At 34.0% G+C, this 25,439-nt stretch overlaps 1 protein-coding gene across 7 annotated transcripts in view; it reads right to left on the reverse strand.

Moving 5' to 3' along the window:
* The window catches only part of LOC149797143 (uncharacterized), a 34,817-nt gene extending 11,383 nt beyond the window's left edge, over positions 1-23,434 (reverse strand). For 2 of the 7 annotated variants that reach the window (XR_016421776.1, XM_089961814.1), the window contains exons 1-3: positions 15,780-16,016; positions 2,719-3,621; positions 394-1,788 (exon numbers count right to left, since the gene is read on the reverse strand). Coding sequence is in view for 6 of the 7 variants with exons in the window: in XM_089961814.1 (XP_089817940.1) it covers positions 394-1,788; positions 2,719-3,621; positions 15,780-15,870 (2,389 nt within the window). In the remaining variant the exon portion in view is untranslated. Of the gene's footprint in view, positions 1-393; positions 1,789-2,718; positions 3,622-10,436; positions 10,485-15,779; positions 16,018-19,856; positions 19,921-21,855; positions 23,311-23,363 lie in introns of those variants that run through there. The other 5 variants (XM_089961817.1, XM_089961818.1, XM_089961816.1 and 2 more) reach the window with 5 other exon arrangements.
* Positions 23,435-25,439: the final 2,005 nt, after the last annotated feature.

Genomic DNA, 25,439 nt, shown 5'->3' on the forward strand with positions numbered 1-25,439 from the left:
CATTTATTCTGGCCACCATGTATAGCCTATCTTGTGCTGTAAAATGGCATTAACTCCTACAACAACTACAACAACAAACACCAAATGAATATTTTCAAAAGGAATTATCAGTCATGGTTACCAGATACTGGTGTATAAACAGTCATGTCTCTGAAAACACACACACACACACACACACAAACACACACACACACACACAAACATAAAATTTCAATCAAGAGAGTTTGTAATACTTATCTTAACCATATCTGTGTATATTGGTTTCTATAAGCAGGAGAGTGTATCAAAACCTACTGTACCTGCATAGTAAAATCCACATTCATTACGATTCATGATCCATACATACACATACATATAAATTAGTTTATATAAGTGTATCTAAACCTAATGTACCTGCATAGTAAAATCCACATTCAGCCATTTCCTCTGGCTTCTGTCGATGTTCTGCTGGCCATCCCTGGAATGACTTAATCCTTGTGTTCTTAACTGCATATTGTGGATACTTGGGTGGTGGCTCTTCCATGAAGTCTGAGTGGGCAGAAACAGCTTGCAGATTGTCCGATACATTTTGTCCCTCTGAAGACACCAGCTGATTTGGAGCTGTGCTTTTGTTAGTGACCAACATCTGATGAGACACATTTGAAATACCGACCCGATTCTGTTCACCTGATGGAAGCATCAAAGATGACTTGCCCTGAGCTGTGTCTGACTGATTTGACCCATAGGATCTTTGGATTGTGAGAAGCTGAACTTCTGCAAGAGATGGTGATTCTGTGGAATTTGATTTTCTAATTGGAACATTGACTATAGCATTATGTGTGAGAAAGCCACAATCTGGAGCCATGTTCTGGTGAATCAACAGTGGAATGTCTCCAAGAACCCAATTGTCTTTACGATTGCCACAGCAATAACATATAACCTGGTCTTGGTGTCCAGCATAATAAAATCCAGCTCCTACTATTCTAATGACAAATGGTCGATCCTGTCCTGGAAAGGTTTTCATTGTACAAAGTCGGAGCATCTCATATTTCATAGTAATCTGTGGTCCAGGCACATTATCTAAAGCAAGCAGTCTTAACATTTCTCTCAGTTCTTCATGTTCAGAAGGAGGCAAGGTAGATCCTCCATGTCCATCATGGGTCTGTTCTTCAACAAATCCAACTATTGCATCTCTGCCAAGTCTTGGCAGTGGAAGCCAATTTCTTGGTAGCCACACAACTTGTCTAAGATGATACTTTTTCTTTTCTTTCAGGTCAATATCTCTAGCAGTTCTTTCATCAATTTCAACCACACATTTCTCTTTCTGCACAACGACATCCATGTATGAGACGATTTGCTGCTTACTTTCAGTAGAACCTTTTACCTGGAGAAGACTTGTACTTATCCATTGCCCTCTGCAAGAGATTAATTTAACTCCCTCTTTCAAATGTATTAAACCTTCCATCATTTTCCTGTTACTTTTCTCAGAAACAAAACTTAAAGGGTTTTCTGTGTTTCTGAAATGCAATTCTGAACTCAATGCCTTCTTCTTCTCAGACTCTAGAGAAATAAAATCAGAAGAACTGTCAGTGGTTATTACAGAATTGTCAGAATTCTTTTCATTTATCTCTTTACATTTCAGGGAAGAAGCATCAAAATGTTCCTCTGTGACCATTAATACAGATTCATCAGTGCTTGTGACTAGAGTAAACTCTTGTTGCACACTGACTGATGGGTATGATTTTGACCATTTCCTGTCTTCGGGAGAACATGGCACCCCTCTCTCCTCTGACCAGTCGTGTTCTCTTTCTGTAAGTTAACAAGAGAAACTTAAAGGAAATTCCTACAAACATCATCAAATACTTAATTCATGCTCAATTTTAAAAAATGCAATCCTTTTGAACAATGAGGTTAGAATAGAGAAAATTTTGGGATCAGTATATCACATGCAGTTCTAAATGCAATGTTAAATTTTCAGGACTTGAAATAGATTTTATTGTCAAGAGTTCAGTTTTCTCTGCTCTGGTAAATTGTGTGATTACTTGGCCAGATCATTCAGTCAATCACACATCTTCTTTCTTCTTGCCCATGACACAAAGCTACTGAATAATACCATTAAGATATAACATATGAATGTAGACCAGTTTTACTGAATTTCTCCAAATTTATTCTAAAACAGAGAGTTTGCATCATTTTGCTTATGGTAATTGTGGTAAAATTCAGACTTTTTCTGAGACAGAAACAGCAGAACAGATGGAAAAGCTTAACAGAGTAAAACATATGACTGTAACACATGAAATAGTTTTATCCTTTAAACAATTATAGGGCCTCTAAATGTGCAGCAAAACAGTCATTGTTGTAAACCAAGCATTAAAAAAGTACTGACCAAAATCTCGGTGTGAGGAAGAAAATTTCAGATGTATATTGTGCCATGCCCTGATCTTTATCTTTCCTGATTTAATTAATATTTCCATTTTCATGTCTTGCACCGAGAGAATGGATGGCTTAAATATCATGATCTTCAAATGTAATGCTGATAATTTTCAGAAATTACTTTTAAATGAATTAATTTCAGAATATAAAAATTCTTCATAATGATGCAGTTTCATTTTTAGTGCAAACTACATTTCCATATATATATATATATATATATATATATATATATATATATATATATATAAAACCTGTTTCATTACACAGCTAGGAAAGAATGTGGAATATGGACCCTCCTTAGTTTACCTTTATCTCCATAACTCTGTTTCTTCTTTATAGATTCCAATATTTCATCAAATTCATCATGTTCATATTTCCCTCTTTGAATATCTTGGTAGGAGAAAGGATCATTCTCTTGATTCTCATTTGTATGACCTTCAGATCTATATGCTTCTTGCAGACAGGGTAGATTCAAATCATCACGCATTACACAATCACTTAAGTATTGTCCAGTGGCCAATACATCTGAAGAGAAAATACTATTATAACTTTCAACTTCCTCCTCTCTTTCATTCACCCTACACCCTGCTCTACAACTTTCAAACTCTTCCTTATATGAGGCATCTGTTGTGATTTTCACATATTCCTCATCTAAACTGAGAGTATAATCTTCTGCATTATCATCAGTTTTGACAATCATTTTAACATTCTCCTCCTTTCCTGTGAGGATTTCTGATGTAGTGCTATCAGTAGAGTTGCCAATGATTTTCACAGTTTCATCTTTTACCCCTAGAGTTTCAGCATCTTCACTGCTATAGGCTTGGCCAACTTCCCAAGATACCTTCTTTACTCTGAGATCCTCAGTCACTTTACAGTCTGACATTGGGGCAGTGTTGTGTACAGTTCCATTCTCAGCCATAAAATATTCAACTTCTGTACCAGAAGAGGCTTGTGTGTTTATCTTCAAAGTTTCCAAATTTACTCTTAAGTCATTGATATCTGCAATACCAGAGGTTTGGAAAGTGCATTTTGCAGTTTCCTTCTTCACTGTGAGACCTTTAACCTCTGATTCTGTACTAAAAGACTCATTATTCATATTTTCATCTCCACTGCCTTCTGAATCTTGACAAGCAACTCCAGATTCTCTCTTCTCTTTCAGTGAATCCAAGGGGCATAATAATTCCTTTGGAATACTACAAAAAGGCATTCCTGTAAGTAGACAAAAATGTACAATACACGTAAATCTGAGATCTGATTTAACATGGAACCCAGGAAATGCTGTTTTAATGATGCCATAGTTTAAAAAAAGATGCTGATGTCTCACCTGCATAAGCATCATGAGCAAGGCCGTAGAGAGCGATCACAAGCCCTGGGGTAAGAAATACCTGGGCCTGTCCTAGTTCTTATTCAAACAAAATCTTTTATAAAATTAAAAAGTGTTGATATATCCCAGTTCCCCCATACACACACGCACTTGTCGGCCCTGATCATCAGGCCTAAAGGAGCACTACTTTATAAATTTACATAAATTTTCCTTTTATTTGTTTCTTCTATTTCATTAAAAATATCAAACAATTGTGAAATTAAGTTTGTGTTCAGCTGTAAAAAGACTAAAATCATGTTTAAAGACAGTTAAACGTCCAGGTACCTAAGGCTTTCCTCATCTAAAAATTGAGCTAGACTATATGTGATATGGTCGTCATAAAACAAAAATGGTGAAATAAGGTGCAAACTGCAGGCATGCAGGTGACAGTGGATGCTGATGGTTTTGCATTAATTTCAGTGATAATAAAATACTATATATTTCTGTTCCAGATTGGATGAAGTAGTTTTAAAATATAGCAATTTAATCTCCTACAAGTAAAGCAGTCTATATATTTAGTTTCTGAGCAATATGCCAAGCCATTTATTGTATGATGGGACTGTCAGTGTCATCTCAGATTGTACAAAGTGAAAGCTTACTTTCTAACATATCTCTCCCTCTCTCTCGCTCGTAAAATAAAATAAAAGGTTAAGTCTACTAGTCATTTATCTGATAGTAAAGATGGGCCAGGACTGTCATCAATATATATTCAACAACATAGTATTACTTTCAAAGATATAGCAAAGGATCTAGCAAAGGGATTGCATTTCTTTGTATAAATAATTATCAAGAAGTACTGTGGAAGAAAACTGATCTTTTCCAATATCAATAAGCCAAGAGTCTCCAAGTTAACTCCTTAAGGTGTATCATTTTATCCTAAGCACAATAAACAGTTTGAAAATCCATTCATGTAATTGCTAGAACCCATTTTATTCACAAGGAAAACCTAACACACCACTTTTAATTAAACATGCCCTTTTCTTCCCTAATTTTTTCATGAATTTCTGAGAATTAACACGATTTTTCCAGAAATTGACAACAAAAGCTATCAAGTTACCAAACTTCATTCCTTGAAAGTTATCGAGCATGCCAGAAATTTAGCAACAGATAAAACCTGACATCAAAATCAGCACAAAAATCTTGATCATGAAGTACAATCCCAGATAGATCAGTTTTGAAACAAAGTTTTTTATTTTTAGGTGCATTTGTGTCAAAATTAATTTAACTTCATCTCTAAAATCCAAACATTAAATAAATCTGAAGGAATCTGTTAGCAAAGGACATAAAACAGTTTACACTCATAAGTTGTGCCTTTTGTGTTGTTCAGGTTCTGTTTCACAACCATTTTACAAATTGAATCAGGTGAAACTTTACAGGTGCAACTGCACCTATTAACTTCCCCTGACTACCTTCATGCCTTACTCATTATAACAGGAGTTGAATGAGTGAACTATAGTTATAAGTGAGCAGGATCTTGAAAGATAACCTCTGCTTCTGTGACATCAGCCAGTCTCTTTGAGAATAACCAACTAACAACAGAATGTAGGTCTCAACAACCCTAATTTGATATGTGACTACCCAATAACTAATTTCCCATATGGACTTGAAATTGACCATTTTGTAGTAATAGGTTAAATGGGGTTATAATTTGAACAGAGACATCATTTTAATGTAGTGTTCAAAATACTGGAAATGAGGTCATATTCTAACATACATCCTTAGTGTAATAGTTAAGCTAAAAGGTATTATAATTTGAGCATTGATACCATGAAAAATGTGTGAAAAGCTTATTTCTAAGATGCATTCTTAGTGTACTTTTATAGAAATAAATTAAGAGGTATCAGATTAGAGCCAATAAATAATGATCACCACTCTTTTGTACTTAACAGTAGGTCGAAGTGACCCAATGTTTGTGCATGACATATGCATCCCATCCCAAGATACGTAAAAGGATACACTTAATCTCAACAGATAATGTGGTCAATGAAATGCAGCTCAAACTTGGCGGAAGGATGCATTTTGTATAGCAGTTTTGAAACAGATCATGAAAAATACATAATTGTGTCCCAATTTTGTTCGAGACATGTGCATCATAAGTTGAACTCTCAGCAGAGGTTTGGTTGCAATACTCAAATTGCTAGTGTTATAGTTAAATCTATGGTAATAGACTTTTTGTGTAACATATATTCATCCCAATATGCATATGCACTGCAAGTTGTATGTAAATATGTTTTAATGTACAGAAGTTACAATCCTAACAAAATCTGTAAGCGAAAATTTTTGTATCCTACAAATTAAGTCATATCAATCTAACTCTGGCAAGAAATACAGATCTAGCTCTGGCAAGAAACATACATCCACCCTTTAATCCCAGTTTGATGGCAGCAAGTCAAAAGGTGGTATAATTAGATCCAAAACAAGTTTTAATCATCATTTTGGTTCTCAATAAATCCTGGAAAATAGGTCAAAGTGATCCAGTTTTGTTGCACAATAAATGGTAAAAGATGACCCACAGTGCAAGTTTAATGTTCATAAGTGAAGCAATATAGGACTTGTAGCATGGACAAGATTCTGTGATACACTACATTCAACTCCAAGACAGAATAAACTACAGCTATAACAAAACTATTAAAAGCACTTTGATTTGTTGATGTGTGCATCTTCAGATGACGACCATAATATGTACCAAGTTTCACACTGATTCATAAAACTGCAAAACAAGTGCATTTACAAGATTACGTCATAGACTACATTCAGCTGTAAAACAAAATGGGAAACAAATCTAACAAAGATTGTGGAAAAAAGAATAATTTGTTGTGTATATCTCAAAATTATGACTATAATAAATTACTCTGTGCAAAGTTTCATTGCAAACTGACACTAGTCACAGCTACATGATTCTGTCATACACAACATCAGGCTCCAAGACAAAGCGGGCAATAACTCTAGCATAAATCATAGGAGCATAGTAATTTGTCAATATGCACATCTTCAAATGATGATCATAACATTTCCCAAGTTTCATGGCAATCCACTGAAATCTGTTAAACTAACCACATTAAACAGGATTCTGTCAAACAATGGATTTGTCTGCAAGTCGGAAAGATCAATAACTCTTAAAATTGTACGAGTACAGTGATTTGTCTATATGTGCATCATTTTTCAGGTGATGACCATAATAGTAACTAACTTTCCCTGCCACACATGCACATCAAAAACTGCAGGACTTACTAGTTGTGTTGATTAGTCATACACTGCATTAAGATACAAGACAAAAGAGCAATAACTCCAACAAGATTTCTTGAAAGGAATTTATCCTCTACTGTCCAAAACAAATTTCCAAGAATTCAAGATTATTCTTTAAAATGCAAGACTGGAACATCAATATTTTCAAATTATCCACTGTGCCAGCCATAATCGATGTAAGATCACCATTTCAATTTAGGACAAAAAAATGCCTTTAGAAGACTTCTGGTGAAAATCCCATGTTGATATAATGATATAATCATCAATTTAAGATAATTAGTGACAAGATTTTCAACATCATTATTGTAGCAGCCATATTTGATGTTACATCAGCACCATTTTTATTCAAGACTAACATGATAACATATTTAGTCTTCTTGTAAAAAAACCTATGATGATTTGACTTTCCATCCGGGAACAAGAATCATTCCATCAAAATTGATATGGTTGGCATCTGTCAGGGCACAACTGTGCAAAATCAAACAACCCAAGATAGTATGCCTCCATTATTGCAGTAAGAACAACTGTAGATAATATGTTTCAATAACGACAAAAAATCAGGCTAATCAAGAACTTGCTTACAGGGCATTAAATACTGAGTTTCATCTGAAATTTGTTAGTAAATAAATAAGGGACAAAGGCAAAAAAGTAAGACAATGACAAAAAAAAGAAAATGTGACTTTTAATCCAAGCAAAGTGAAGCAAATTCCATATTTCAGGTTTCTCCACATTCATTCAATTGGGAATAAGAATTCCCAGCAAGGCAGTATTACATCTTTATAATTACCGAATGATCGTAATGTTCATTGCCTATGTTAGATGAAAGTACTGTTTTTGCTGTTAAAAAGCGACTTCCATTAGGCATATGATATAATAAGGATGGGTAGGCCATGACACTTTCTTAAGTCTTAACTATCAGATGCTCCTTTAAATGTCTGCAAATTTAGGCAATTGACTGAAATTTTGGGACAAATGAAAATATAGGTGGGACAAGTGAACTTTCTGATGAAAAAAATTAATCATCCCTGCTGATAGTATTAAATCTCTATAATCTTACTCTGTGTGTGTGTGTGTGTTTTGGATTTTTAACGTAGCTTTAACAATTCTGCAGTTATATCGCTACAATGTCTGCAATATGACAGTTTATAGTGATGTCTAGCACTGGGGCATCATGCCACTGACAAGTAGCATGATGTCCCACCCAGTCACATTATCCTGACACCAGGCCAACCAGTCCTAACACTAACCTCATAATGCTGAGCACTTAGGTAGGCAGTTGTCATTACCATTTTAATAAATCTTTGGTATGACTCAGCTGGGGTTCAAACCCATGACCTCCTGCATCTGAGTCGGACGCTCTAACCACTAGGCCACCAGAGCAGTATATAATCTTACTGAACATGCCTAAATATAGTATAATATTGTGGTAAATATGATTTAAAGAAATTAGTACTATACATTCAAATGCTTGTTCACGCCTCTTTGCAGAAAGGTAAACTATTACAGAGATGCTTCAAGGATTTTGAATCTAAAGAGCAAAAATGCCCCCTTCTCACATAAATAACGGCAGAGTTGAACCAAATGGAAGGTAATGAGGAAATGGCCATATTTCAAATATTTAACACTTCAATATCCACCTCTCTTTCTTCCAGCTCCATTATTAGAGCCCCATTGAAATCAAAATCTTTAAACGAAGCCACCACTGGCAAGTTGTGTTTTTTTTCTTCTTTTGTACATCCAGCATGTTACATTGGACTCATATTTAATAATAATAATAACAATAATAATAATAATAATAATGAGGACTTTGTATATCGCCTAATCTTTAAGATAAAAAACATATAATGATATGATTACAAAAACAAACACCATGAAATTAGAAAACATTAAAACATACTGAGAATATTTAAGGTAGGAAACATTATTAGGTCTTTAAGTTTGTTCTTGCAGTAGAAATAAGTGAGTTTTGAGAGCCCTCTTGAATGTGATCACTGTGTCTTTGTGTCTAAGTTCAGTGGGCAATTCATTCCACGTTGCTGGGCCCTGGTATGCAAAAGAACGCTGTCCATTTAACACAAATTTCATGTTCAAATTCACTCACTGGTATCTCCAATAACACTTTCCCACTTCCAATAATTGAATATACTGACCAACTTTAAAAATACACTGCCTTCATCATGTTGTAATTAAATACAAAAAATGGACAATTATTGCATTTATTAAAATTTCTAATTTTAATATTATAGATCATAGTTTCATCTAGCAAAGAGAAATCACTGTTTTCTAGATTATGTTGATGTTGATTAAAAACCACACACACACACACACACACACACATATATATATATATATATATATATATATATATATATATATATATATATATATATATAAATAGAGAGAGAGACACACACACAAATAAGGAGACAACTAATTTGATGGAAGAATTTGTTAAGAAATTACTTTTTTGAAGTCAGTTAAAGTAAAATCCAAGAAAGAGTTCATTTTTTTCACAAGTAATTAAATAACTATAATAAAACCTCAGCATGCCTAAAGGAAAAACAGAAAACAATCTATCTTAGCCATGCAAATAATCAAAGGGTATATACTTATATCCAGTTGATACTCAACTGATGCCTCCCTACATGAAGTCAAATAACTAGGGTCAAAAGAGAACTATCATAATTCTAAGAGCTTCATTCACCTTAAGAGGACAATCATCAAGGGAAACAACTGATATGGAAAAATTTGTTTTATCCCAGTTTACTAAGAAATAAGATGACAATATGTTTAATAAGTCACTTGGATAAAAATTTTGTATAAATCTTAACTTAATTCTCAGTATTAGAAACAATGTTATTAATAAGAAAAAAAATTCTGACCTTAACAAATTAAAACCTACAGAAACATAAAATTCCCTCATTGTCTCCCATTTCTAATTTGTTTCATTATTTTAATGAATTGTTTTTTGGTGATATATATATATATATATATATATATATATATATATATATATATATATATATGCACACACACACACAAGTAATGTACATACAAAAGCACAAGAGTAATGTACACTAGACCCCAAGGACATAAAACCATGGACACCTAGTTCTGTAAACAAACAAAACATATTCAGCACACTAATATGTATACACATGTGGGCCAGGACAAAGATAAAGCAAAAAAAACTGATTAAATCAATACACATGCCTGTACAGGTAAGTATCACTATGATTCTTAATTATTTACAGCACAAGTGCATTAAATAACAAGACAATGGCCTAGAAACAGCAGGATAAAACCTAAAGTATCTACTGGTGTGCATTAAGCACGTTACTGGAATATCATGAATGAAAAATGAGTATGTATTCTTTATTTGCATACACCCGATGTCAAGTCTTATTTTACTTACTGAATATGTACGTCACCTATACCACCTGTATCATCTCAAAAGTGGCAACTGAAACAAACAATTGCTTGAGGTATGACAATAGAAAACAATACAAGACTGACAGAAGACTGTATATAGCAATCATTTCATCCTTTAATAAAACATTTATCAAGGTCAAGTTCAGCATACAGGTGTGAATGAATAATGTATGAAACACAACTTATTTCAACAATGCCATATACTCTGTTGCAGACAAGACTCAAACATAGTGAAACATCCCCTTCCTACCAATTTTAAAATGAGATCAAAGCCAAATACAACCACGTTTTTAGTTCTAAAGATTTTTTATTTATTTATATGTAGTTAAATCTCCCCAAGTGCAACCAACCCTCCAATTCAGAATAGTGGCTGTCATTTTCAACCTTGATCACCTGGTCCAGGAGCTGTCCCCAATTATAAGCACTAAGACAGTATGCAGAGTGTACCAGTTAAGAACCGAGTAGTGTAGTGGTTCATTATTGTGTAATTAATTCTTCATTATGAAATTATATAAGGCAGAGCACCAGATAAGCAGAGTACCCACATATTTCACTCAATTAAAATACTGTAGTAAATAAACCTATTTTTCCTCTAGTATGTGTACCAGATAAACAACCATTTTTCTTTCATTAAAAAATCAATGTTTTTGTACATTGTTTTATTTAACATGTTTAGGCAAACAGCTGATTTAAACTGGCGATCTAAATCTATTATCTTGTGCCACTTACATTACTGATAACATCTTAGCATGTGCTTCAAGTGTTATAAACTACAGTAAACCACTCTAATGTTTATTGTTGCAAACTCAAATAGGGCATTTGAGTGCTCAAGTAGTGCACACTATCAAACATTGAGACAATATTGGACATGCATTTATAAAATGTATCAAGAAAATGAGTCAGAATATCTGCCAAGCCCGAAATTCTATAATGAAATTTCAATAAACCATAACTTTTTCTAAATGACAGTTAATCCTCAATATCAACAGTGAGAAGTATTCTCTGATATAATGAATAAATCTATTTAATCAGCCTTTATAAAATTTTACAAATAAACACTGGGGAAAAAGTTTCATGAAATATATGATTTGGAGAGATAATCATTTCTGTGGTTGTTTAGTGACCGATGTGATACTTAGAAAAGGCTGAAATGTATGCATTGTACCAAATACAAAATAAACAAATGTTCAGTCTGATGAGGTACACAAAATGTAGCGAAGTCCTTGGTAGTCTTGATGAGGTACACAAAATGTAGCGAGGTCCTTGGTAATCTGATGAGGTACACAAAATGTAGCAAGGTCCTTGGTAGTCTGATGAGGTACACAAAATGTAGCGAGGTCCTTGGTAGAGAAAGAGCATCTCAAGAACCATATTAATGCAGAGAAATTGATTTTGAATGAGAACATAAACACCGAGTGTAAAGTAGTTGCAATAGCAGTTATACATGTCAGTGACCATGAAACATTATCATTCAGAGCTGTCTACTGTTGTCACTGAAAATGTGAATAATTTACTTGAGTTACAGATTTTAAACAAGGTTGATGTAAAGTATAATAGCTTAAGTTCAACAGCTATTAGCAAGATCCAGCAGGATATTTCATCACTTTGGAAAGGATTCGTTTTATATATTAACAGATCAGAATTTTGTTCTTTGCCTATGTTAGACGAAAGTACTGTTTTCACTGTTGAAAAGCAACTTTCATCATGCATATGATAGAATAAGGATGGGCAGGCTGTATGCAATGTTAATAAGCTATGTTAAAAACTATATTACTCCTGTTTCAATTAATGTTAATGTGCTTTCTTTCTTGGATATATATAATTTTATGGATTTTCAGCTTATAGAGTCTCAATGTCCACCTGGGAACTTAAAAATTATACACATAAGTTGTCTTCTTACATGCATCTTCATGAAATGTTTACTAGGTGTTTTCACAAAATTTCAAGAACTGGTCCACTGCCATAATAAAGTAAATATCCTTGACAGTCAGGATTTCACAGTGTCAACATGTGCTTCTCTAATGGGTTTTGTTCTAAGCTGCATGTTCAGCTGTTTGCAGACCATATGTTCTGAGTAAGTTTCAGCTTCATGAGGTTCATTTTATTGTAAAACTGCCATTTGGGACAAAAGTTTCCAGTTTGTTTTCAGAGTAGATTGGTTTCAGTTTACTTGATTAATTTTATTTAACATTAAGAATGGAATAATATATGTTGTCTGGTAAAGCAGTCTTATTTCTTAGCTGAGCTCTAAATGGGACATTTTATGTACCTCTTGTCCCCTTATAATATTCAAAATGCTGAATTGTGCTAACTTTAGGGTGACTGTGAGTGGCCATTTGGTGTGGGAAAATGTCCTTTGGTTCCCTTAAGATGCAACACTATAAAGAATTTAGGACATATTCAGGATCAGTAGAAGAAACACAGATCAATTAAGTGATACAGTTGTCCCATATCATATAAGGACCATTTCTAGTGAAGCCACCCTTAATAAACCACTCTATCCTGTACCAAGGTCATGCATTTTATACTTCTGTATTTCTACCATCAAAGGCTAATCCACTTAAAAGGCCATCATTAATTACTGAAGGGGTCCAATGTAAAATATTATCTCATACCTTGTTGTGGTAAACTGATATATATTTATTCATTGTCATTGACTTCATGTGCACAGGGCCAAAAAAAGAATTACACCTAAATATAAATGTGTTATTAAAATCAATTCAACCGTATATTAGATCAATAATACATGTAGTTTTTCAAGTAGATATTAAGGGTGTGATATATTTTGGCAAAAGACAAATGGACTAAAGTTAGGATTATAGTACATACTCAAACTGAAAACTGTATCACTTCACAAAATTATCTAAACAGTAACAAGAGTACATTAATGGCACATTATATGCACCCTAAGTATTCAACAGTCCTCTATGTATATAGCTGAAATTTCTGTGGGCAAAAGACAACACTTTACTTATTTTCAGTTATTGACCGTGACTTTTGACCCCAAAATCAATAGACTTCTTCCTTACCAGAGATCTAAGTCATTCACAAAGTTTAGTCAATGTCAGTAATGTAGAACTATTGTTATTGTGTGGAAACCATTTTGCTTCATTCCATAACATTGACAGCGACCTGTCTTTTGCTGCTTAACTCCAGAACTTTTTTCTGTTATCCCAAATGCAAGCCAACCATATAAATGTAGCTGGTAGGACACTTGAATTGTGCAAAACCCATTTTTCTTCTTCAGTCAAACTGCCCTTCACCTCTAACCATTCAACCCCAAAACTGATTTGATTCTGACTCACCCACAGTGCAAACCATCCAGAAAGTTTGGTAACTATCGACTGTGGGGAACTAAAGTGGTTGTGTGGAATGCATCTGCCATCTTTTATCAGTGATCTTGACTTGGCTATTGAATCCTAAAATTCATAGGGTTCTTCCTTACCATAAGTGCAAGCCATCTACCAAATTTCATAATTATAGACTGCAGAAAATTTGAATTATTGTGCACAAACCATTTTCTTCCTTCAGTCACAGATTGTGACCTTTGAGCTTTTGACCCCAAAATTGTCAGGGCTCTTCCTGATTCTAACTACAAGCCATCCACGAAGTTTTCTAACAGCAGATGGCCGACAACTCACGCTGATATAAGAAAATGAAATTGCTAGCAGAAGGATGCCATCACAACATAACATGTTCTGTCTTATGGCAGGCATTTAAAAAGGTTATTTTGTTTCGTGTTATGTCTGCCCTGCTTTCAAATTCAGTTTAATGTCAACTGATCTATGGTACATGTATCTTCCAAAGTTAAAGCTGTTCTGATATTTGATCCAAGTAAATAATCAAAGTTGGGATGTTTTATGCATGCAAGGCAATGCTTTCTAGAACCTATGTGTATGAATGCCATATTGCATTTTGAGTGAGCCTATGGTACACTCATCCCAAACTGTCTTCACACATATAATAGACCATCATATCCTAATCATTATGGGGGGTATGTAAATAAAATGTCCCCCTGACAGTGTACCAACAGTGCAGAACTCTGAATGTGTCCTGTTCATTAAGGCAATTTAGAGTAAACATTAAAATTTTTGAGCTGATTATGTTTCTGCTAACAACAGATATCATTTCGCTATCTAAATAAATGAATGGATGCCTTGCATATAGAGATGTAACCCAATACAAACACAGTAACAATATCAGGAGTAGTATCACAGTACTGTAATATGGTTTCTAACAGGGATATTCAAAAGGCTACAAGTTACGTCCTAGCAAAGTATATATGCTAGACTTACTGAGACTAAATGTAGTCTTCTACAAGGTGACTGGAGGCTTGGTACTAGATCTATAAACTAGCTTGATTTTCTACCCAAAAAAATTGTTATCACTAGGCCAAAACAAGATTCTGAAAGCAGAAATAATTATACCTAGCAATGTAATTCTAATCAGTTTCAGAACTCATGCTTTTGAGATCTATTACAAAACTGTTAAAACCATGATGAGAAAAAGTGTGAATGCTGAAAGTGTGGAAGATAGAGAACAGTTTCTCATTTTGAAATAATATTTATGAGAAAATTATGTGTAAGGAAACGTAGGAATGTCAGATAACTACATTTTTCAAATTCTTTTAGGTAAGATTACATAACTACCTAAATTATTAGGTTTTTTAAGATTAAGCAAAAGCAAGTCAAACTAGAATTTAAAATGAAAACGGAAAAAGCACACGAAAAGGAACGCTGTACTTTCAGTCGTTCATTCTTTCTCTGGTGCAAAGTCCAAAATGTACTTCTGTGAAAAAGGTGTAAGGTGAAATTGTTTGCATTTGCAACAGCCAACATACACAGGTGCTCGACGCGAGCTTGATGATGAGAAAAAATAAATAATAATCTGATGGGAAAAAAATCATACTGAGTGACAAAACTACCTTAGATGACCCCCTAGCTACTAATGACCCCCATGACCCGTTCTGACATATGACCCTCTATATCGTAATTTTTTTTTTCTTCTCAACATCAAGCTCGCGTCGAGCACATGTGCCAACATGCACAATGGAGGGAATGCTGGCATACTTCTATGTTACTTTTATGTACTGCGGCTGACATTTGTGTGTGTAAATTGTACATCATCTAAACATATAACCAAAATCAAAATGGCTGCTCCCGGGTAATCGAAAAACCGGCCTGAATTAGGCCTTGTCTGACGTACACTATCTGTTATTAAAATAGAAGTAACAAATTTTGCCGTCTTCTGAAAGTGTAATGGATGAATTACAAATTAAATAAAAAGTAAAAAAAAAAAAGTTCTTGGCTCTTTTTTTGCACTTTACCTTTGAAATCCAGGATGTGAAAATGACAAAGGTGAGAAAACAGGGTTTGTTCGAAGTCCATGAGATCAATTTGACCAAACGGAGCTAGCATTTTTTTTTTATTAATTTTTTTTATTGATGCACATCTGACATGTGGCAAAGTTGTATTCTCTATAAACCATGTTATACCCACAGGGACTGGTTACAAAGAAAATCTGGAGTATCCGTCCTTGAATCAAGGGATGGGGTTTATATTGTTACAGGTTAGAATCCCCATCCCTTGATTCAAGGACGGATACTCCAAATTTTCTTTGTAACCAGCCCCTGTGGTTACACCCATAAAGGGAATTTCAAGGAAGTTTTTTGGTTTGTTTTTTATAATGAAAAAAGCAATACCTAAGATAGAAAAGTTCTTTTATAAAAAGCTAGGCTAACCAATAGGAAAACCTGGGAAATTCATTTTCTTCAAAAAATCCAACCCTATAGAAAATACGAAACTTTAGAATGCACCGTTAAAAGAAATAAAAGAAAATGCATCAATTATTTACTCGGTTTTTCACATCATCATGTATGATGTTCTCTGCAAAACGTACATTAACAATGATGTATTATATTAAAAAAGAGTAAACTAATTAGACTGAAGTTCCATTTTATTGAGAACCTGTCAAATATATCAAGCAAATGTGTGGTGTGTTCGCATGCAGTGATATCTTCAGCTATCGCTGAATTCCAGATGTAGTGGACCCAACAATTAGCCTAAATTTTGACATATCTAATTCCTGTAAAATGTCATTGATATAGACAAAATATTCAAATGATGTAAAACACCTCCCTGCTCAATCGCATGTTCTGTTGGAAAAGATATGTATTTTGATTTATTCATTGAATATTTGAATATGAGACCCTTTAGTCCTACCTGTAAGACCCGACACTGATATTTATGTTGTATAGCACCTTAACAAAATCAAAATGTGCCATGTCTTACGTGTAGGACTATGAGACCCTTATGATACGTAAAATCTTTCTTTGAATGCCTAAGGTTTTTTTTAGTTTTAAGAATAGTCATGATTCACGGTGTCAGAAGCCATCTGAGTATCTCAGAAAGAAGCAAACACTCTTGATCCTAGTTCTAAATTCATGTAAACTGAAAGATGCTATTATACTGCTCCGTCTCATCATAGCTGGCATTAGGGAAGTTATAGGGGGTTTCACGGTTGCAACGGAGTTACTGATCGTCGCGCCTAAAATTACCTCCCTTAGCGCTCCAATGCGCATCCCCACAAAATATGAATAAATAATTTTTTATTTGTGTGGGTTTTTTAAGTTTCAGATATTACCGTCACCATGGTAAGGTAGTTTGGAATAACCATAACAGTCTGGGTAGACTAAGACACAAGTCGCGTGTAGACTTCACCAATTTAAACCTCACATTTGTATTTCCAGTCAAGGTACGTGGACAACATGAAAGTCACCATATTAAAATTCTAACAAGTCAAGTATGAAACTGTCTGCTAAATAATTTCACATGCTATATACAGTAACGTTTCATTCACAACAAGGCTGTTCTTATATTGGCTAGATGTATGTGCAAAGGGTCGATGTAGAGCGAAGTGTATAGATGACGCTTGGTTAGCAAAAATCTGTCCGTCATGTTAGTGCGAAAAGCACGGATTTTTTTTCATGTTGACTTAGTCGGTTTAACTTCCAGACCATTTAAGACTTGGATGGGCTAGCAACAATTAATCTATGAACCAAAATAATAAGGTTTCGACAATTCTAAGTCCGAAAGAAGTATAAAATTTTGATTCAAGGAAACATAACACATTGATCGTAACTTGAAAGATTTATACTGTAGGCATTAGGATTTATGCATTAACTAGGACCCTTATACAGAATATAAAACACACTTGCTCAGTCGCACAATGGTCATGCTAAGATTTTGAGAAAATAAGCAATATTTCTTAGAATCAGATGTTTTCTGTCAATCAAATTATTGTCTGTAAGTAAGGAATACTTATTAGTTTATCACGGTCATTGATTATTTCGTGAGGAGGTTGCAAGGACATTTTGAAACCCTCCATTTTTCCAACCATCTGCACATTATGTTGCCATTGCGTCCATCCTTCATGCATTTCTCTCCAATACTATCACGCAGAATTCCAAAACACGTGATAATATGTTTTTCCACGTTCTGATATAATACAGGGATCATGCATAAGCCAAATATTTTAAAACCTTTTCAAATATTCTCTCCTCCCATACCATATTTTATCCTCTCCATTTCATCCATCATTCGTGCCAACTTGACAGCAAAGTTACATTAGAAATTTTGACGAGTGAATGTCAATCCAGATTTGTACATGTTTACTTTGGGAAAAGGTTTAGTTACACATGAATAATTGCCGTAAGTTACAAATTTTATATCAAACATAGTGGACGTATCCCTGAATCCAGTAAGAGAAAACGTGTTAATATGAAGTGAAGCTACTTACAAAATCTTCATTATTTATATGAATCTTGTTAGAAAGGCCTGTCACTATTATATGTCTCATAGCTAAAATTTCACATTCTATATAGCAAAACAAGTGAATCGATAACTTGTACTGAAATCAGGAAAATGTCAAGGATTAATGTGTTTTAGTTTTGGTTTATCAGGGGACCAAGTGTCTTTACATAGTCGTACATTTACTGATAGAACTTGACGCTAATGTTTATCAAAATATATAATTATAAGGACTTGTACAATCAAATGAAAATATATATCTATGGTACGCACTAATTATATAAAAGTGATTTAGCATTTTACAAAAAGTCTGGTATCAGGTTGTCTATCAAGAAATGCCAGTCAGGTGGGCAGAGTTTGATTTATAAGAGACATTCGACTTTTTTTTCACGGATGAAGTTTGTAACCCAGACGCTTTTATCAAGTTTTGCATTCAATATTTAAACGTAATGTGATTTATGTTTATTTTAAACTAAAAAGAAAAATGATCACCAGTGAAACTTGACTCTAACATTTATCATACTATATTTATGGGATGACATATATTGAATTAAAATTTATATCATTTGGTAAATATGTATTGTGTCTCTGCATACTAGACATCAACGATTTTGCACCACATACATGGGTATCAGATTTTCATTACAATAACGTTGGCACCTTGCTAAGATATTATTTATCCTTAATCTAGTTTATCAAGATCTACCGTATTATTCTACCTGCTTTCATCAAAGATGAATGAACATACTTTGCCTTTATAGAGTATTTAAAGTTGCTTATTCAAATCAATTTCAAAAGATCTGCAATCTCGTGATACAATTATATCCAAAGCAACTATGCAAGGAATCACTTTATAAACTACATCCTCCTTAAAATCTAAGTCAAACGCTTTGCAAATATATGAAACAAAAATTATGAAACTTTCCTTTTGGGGGTGGGTACGGGAGAGAAGATTGCATAACTTTGACTAGATCTATCACTATGCCAAAATGGTTTAATGAATCTTAGTATGTATTTTGTAGACTTTCTCTGTTTGCATGTATATAAAATTTAGGATCTTTATGCTGCGAGCGCTTAAGCGAGACAAAATGCAATAATACACGTGCTAAAACACAGCAAAATAAGGGAAATAAAATAAGCTTGTGTCGATCATGCATGTTGTTACCTGATAGCATGTATTTCGATTAAATGTGTATTCAGAAATAATTCATCATAAAACCATCCAGTACATTTTAAATAAATGTCTTTGTCCAAGAATTCTGTATGAGCACTCAAATATTTCCAGGAAAAAGAATTAATCTTTTAGAATCCAAATAATTTGAATAAAAATTGAATAAAAATTGAAATATAACTCCAAACTGTCACAACAAAACGAACACCTTATCTTCCAGGGTTTAGAAGCCCGACTGCCTAGTTTCTCTATAAACAAAGGTAATAAGGTAACTTGAGACGCAAAACAGATTCCCGGATGAGGGTCATGTGATCACGTTCTAGAATGATTTAGAAGGTATCTACAAGTCTAATGACACATACCAGTACAGCCTCGATCTCACCATATCATTCACACATTAAAAATGAATTAAAAAGTTGTTTACTTGATTCTCAATCAAGGCCAGGAACTAGGTCAGCATACAACTAACAGTCAGGTCAAACTAATTTCTGAAAATATCAAATTACTAGTAAACAAAATTACATTACTTTGACATATAATGAAATTAAAAATAAAAAGATTTAAAACTTACAAACAATTAAATTAAATCAAATATATATATATATATATATATATATATATATATATATATATATATATATATATATATATTGTAACATGATTTTCTTAAATTTTGTAACTTTCTTTCATGGTTGTACATTGTACAGATCATTTTAGTTAGATTATGCTTTGATGACTAGGGTCTATTAAGAGCGTAAAATTACATAGGATTTATAAATAGATGCTTACTTATATATTGACAATTACTACTAATAATCTTAATAATAACACTTAATGGCGACTTTGGGTTAATTTCTAATTGGCCGATGGTGTTTTGACAGTTCTAGAAGCATTCAGTAACTTCCCAATGGGTGGACTAGGTCACATGAATAGGCAATTTCGAGACAAATTGAATAGTAAGATATGTCACCTAGGGTATGCTGTGAAATATAGTCGTAATAAAAGATGTATATAAGGACTGAACTGAGTAATCATTTTAATTCCTATTTTGGAGTCATACATTTTTATGTATTCCTGTTATAAGTCTGCATACGTGTTTTATGTCATACTTAGATATTATTTGAAAGGAAAACCATTGGTTTTGGACTGTTCAGTGGAAATAAAAAGTGCTCATTATTTTGACTATAATATTATTCTGAAGCTATTATGAAATATTCAAAGGCGTTCTGGACGACGTCATCTTGACCACGTCATTATTCTTGGTGGACCAGTACATTTCCGGTCTTGAAATTTATACGGAGCTTTTCATTCTTTTGGACTTTCATAGAACTTTATCAGGATTATTTTGGATTTACTTAATAATACTGTAAGTTTCTCTTACGTTTTAAATTATAACTTGGATAAATAACTTATAGTTTTAAGTTTTAAAAAACTGTTCTTTTGCATTGCTTCTTTCTATTACTTTGTTTATGACCATATAATCGTAACATATGTGAGTAATTAAATCATTAATGATCAGGTCATCAAGCACTTTGTTTTTGTTCAGATGCAAATTAATAATAAAAACATATGAACCTTCATGGCGTGATTCGAAGAAATTTGTATTTAGATGAAGTAAAATGTATCTAAATCATGTCCTAGTAGATTATATATATCTAATGTATACGATATATATAACAATGATACTCTGAGGACCTAATCAGAATAATAAACATACGCACAGCAATCACATAAAATTATCCACCATATGAAACAACTCAGAAAATTGAAGTCTTGATACGAAAAGCACAAGTTGAGTTCAAAAAAGAGAAGTTTATATGCCAAATCGACGCAGAAAATACAGTTAGTGCGTACACACAATGAGTAAGGCTTGTAATCACCATGTATTCGCTGGTTAATTATGATCACACGCCTTCTCAATACTAATAGAAACTAATTCAATATTAACTATCTATGATATTAATGAAGTTACTTGGCCGTCCCTTTAAAGTAGAGAAATGTTTCTGTCTATTAACCTATTCAATGTATATATTGCTAGCATTGTTTTCAGACCTTTCATATAACTTCCTTTAAAGAACAGAAAAATAAATCAAAAGAAACACTAGTTTAGTGCATGCACCCAACCACCAATGATCCCAACAATTTCTGCAAAAATTATTGCATAAAATATTCTCTTTTTCAAAACTTGTTTAAATGATTACAACTTTAATCACATGCGCACTTTGATGCAAAATATACTGAATTTTAATGTTATGAACGTTTCAGTGATTTGTAATATCATTTGAGCAGCATTGCTTTCTTTTTTTCTTTTTTAATTTTTACAGCAATCATCGAAATGCCTTGATATATACATGTATGTGTGTATATGTGTGTGTGTTAGAGAATTTTAATTAACAACTTTAACGACTAAAAGATTATCTAACCTGTATCTTTCTCCATAGATAATACACTTCATATTATTAGACATCCTCCTGAAGAATCCAGAGATAGTGCTCTCCTCTCTCTCTGTAAATTTGTAACTATTTGTAATAATTTCTATATACCTCGATTTCTGTCAGAAACAGTGTATTAAATGACAGTTAATATATGAGTTGTCGTGAGAGTGTTCCTGCTGCAAATTATATATTATTACCGTATTGTAATCCTTATTTTCCATACATAATCTCATTTGAACTTAGCCTACTGTAAGATCCACGGTTAGCGCTTCTTGTTCTGTCGGGTGTATACACCTCTACTGGAGTGACTGCGTATAAGACTAAAGTTAATTATTGGGTCTCCATGCGAGTTTATTTGTTACGCACACATGCCTGTACACACGGCTGTGTCCCATTCTTTTTTTTTTTCTTTTCGAGAGGACGTGGAGGCAGCTGCGTGCAATGAAGTTGACTGGTTTTTTTTTTTTTTGTTGTTTTTTTTTTTTGTTTGTGTTTGGTTTGGTGCTTACTGCACAATAACACGAATATAGATTATTTAGTTCCGAGGCAATTGGAGTAAAGTGCCCTGCCCGAGGACACAGCAGGGCAGCTGACCCAGGCTGGCCCGATAATAGGATTCGAACGCTTTGGGTCTCGAGTCCGCCACGCTAACCACTGAGCCAACGCGACTCCCATGGCGATTGGTTTATATATACCAATCACACACATGCTTACGTATATGCATGCCTGCTCTCTAGCTGACTAGTATATACTTATCCCTTAGCCATAGGTTTGATACAAGTAAAAGTGTGTGTGTATTGGGTAACATGAACACATCTTCAAGATTATATGTTTGGTTATTTAGTATCCAAAATGGTTGCCACAACGTCGATTTTGAAAATCTTGTTATTGGTACCTCTCATGCACGGAAAGTCAGGTTGGCATGAAATTTTCTGACTCATCACGACAACAATAGGAAATGATTTCATGCATGTTAACTAGCGGATAGAGGTGCTTCTTTCTCTGCTTGTCAACATATGTAGATGCTGCATGTTCATTGCTTGTCTATACACATGCTGAATTAACGAAATAGCCAAATTTTCGGAGCAGATTGACATGGAGATAGTTTTTTCTCCCATATACGTGAATCTGACCATAGCTCATAGGACTATATTGAATAATCGCTATTCTCTGCCCTGTCTCCAAAATTTCTACATAGGTGAATATTATAAGGGTGAGGTTGTATGATTTAATTTTTAATATAAGTTGCAATTTCACTTGCTGGTTGCCATGGAAATCGCGTGTTCAGAAATATCAAAAAAGATGTACACATTTTTCATCTTATGCGCGTATTTCTCATTGATACTGTCATTCCGTCCACTATTCACTCTATTTAAAATGACATTATTTATTATAATTATTTTTATCTGGTATATAGTTGTAAAAACATGGTTTTAACTGCTTGAAAAATGACCTGAAACTAACTCTAGTAATATATGATGAAAAATTTAACTTACAAGTCAGCATGCTACTGTTTTGAGTTCCAGCATAGTTTTCTCAAGCCCAGGTTTACATACTAGTTATGCGACAGTTCAAAAGCCTACAAATAGTCAGTTCATAACTGAAATACGTAATTTATATAATTTGAGAGGTAAGCACGATTTTGACCGACAGTGTCATTCGGTGTTCATACCCGTTTTCACTCGTGGCGGATTGAATGTCACTTATGACAACTTCAGACTAATTTAAAGTTAAAACTCCCGTCAAAAGATAAATATGGGTTGTTTTTGTTGTTGTGGGGTTTAACGCCACTTTTCAGCACACGATAGGCTATGCATGGCGGCCAGTATTAATGTTGGAGAAAGAACCCGGGAAAACCCTGGGAAGAACCACCGACCCACGAGAAGCTACCGGCAAGCTTTCTCACATACCCACATTGGGATAAATATGGGTCGAACAAGCGCTTTTTATGATACTCTTTTTATACTTAACTGGAAAATTTGAACACATGAAGTAGGTGATATACAGCGATACTTCCGTACACAAATTTTGGAGTTTATTTGAGTTGTAGTGAATACATTGGTATAAGCGTTAGGTCAATGCGTAATTAAGTTTGCTTATGTCTTCGAGTTTTAACGTTTGTACCTTTCCATGTTTGAATAGTAAATAAAAAAAGACTTTCAAATTTTAAGCAAAGTGACTTAGCTTCTGCAAAGAATTGGTGACCCAGATTCAAGCAATAAAGTCTGCATTCAATGAATACGAGTATATGCTTTCGTAAAGTCTACATGACTCCGTTATATTCAGTTCATTGTTGGGATTGGAATGACATCAACTTTATTATAAAAGTTAACTCTCTCTCTCTCTCTCTCTCTCTCTCTCTCTCTCTCTCTATATATATATATATATTTGTTTCAAGGGCCAATAGTAATTGGTTAGTTAAACAAAAGGAAGCAGGAATATTATTTTCATGTTGGGAAGGTGTGGAATACCATTGAAGACCAAATAAAGAGGTTTCTTTTTCAACTTAATTTTTAATCTTTCATCCCTGGAAATATAATATTTGCTATCATTACACATCTTAAGACACAGTTTACAAATATATGTGTTTAAAGGCTTCACCTTAATAAAAGTTGGCGCAGGTACTACCTCCTCCCAACATGTATACGAAGAAAACGTTTCACTAGAACAAAGAAATTGCACTCGGAACACTTTAGCGGTATGCCTTGGATGTCTGTTGGCCCTCTAATTTCCAGAAAAATCACAGAGTTTGTTTGGCGGAAATTTCTTCACAGAAAAAGAAACCGCAACCTATTCAGACCATCTCAGCTATTGACAGAGTTATGTGCATCTGCATTTTCTTGGTCAATCCTTGTTGCATAAAAAGCCAATGGCAGCCCGTCATACATCCCTATAACTGATTTCGAAGCTGAGGGTAAAATAACTCGCCAAAGTAGAAATTAGTGTCGGGGACTTGCAATAGGTTATTATAAACAATGATTTTGTGGAGCTGATGGGACTAATGTTACACCTTCGGTCAAAATGGTCATCAATAGATCGAGATAAGCTGTGTCATCGTACTGTTGCTTTTTCAGATTCGTTGTTTTGTGGTCAATGAACTTCGTCTAAATTTGAGAACATAGCTGGATCGGCTATGGAAAATAATTCGTATCTAACTGGCGACCCCAATTCAGTAGACGCATAACTGAATAAGTGGTTCAGATATATCAATTTTTTTTCTCCATCGCGAACACAGTTCAATACACTTAGTAGGCTTTGTGTAGTCTACTGAAGAGCACGTTCACAAGCAAAAGCAAAACATACTGGTTGTTTGTTCTTGTACATATATACGCTAGAGCCGTTAACTTTTTTTTAACGATTTTCGTTTGGCAAATGTGCGTGACTGATTTGCGAAGTATGTTTTTATTTTTTTCTACGGTTCATACAAATCTATAAAGATTTGACTTTGTTGTTTACAATGGATTTATCATCCGTAATGCTTAACTAGCGTGTAGGGCATGACCCGGAGATTCGAGGACAATTATGCGCTCCGTCTTGTAGAGGACAGACTCTGGTCAAAGTGTTGTTTTTCG

This window comes from Sinohyriopsis cumingii, chromosome 6 (genome assembly GCF_028554795.1).
Source record: "Sinohyriopsis cumingii isolate HCF-2022 chromosome 6, ASM2855479v2, whole genome shotgun sequence".
Lineage (NCBI taxonomy): Eukaryota > Metazoa > Mollusca > Bivalvia > Unionida > Unionidae > Sinohyriopsis > Sinohyriopsis cumingii.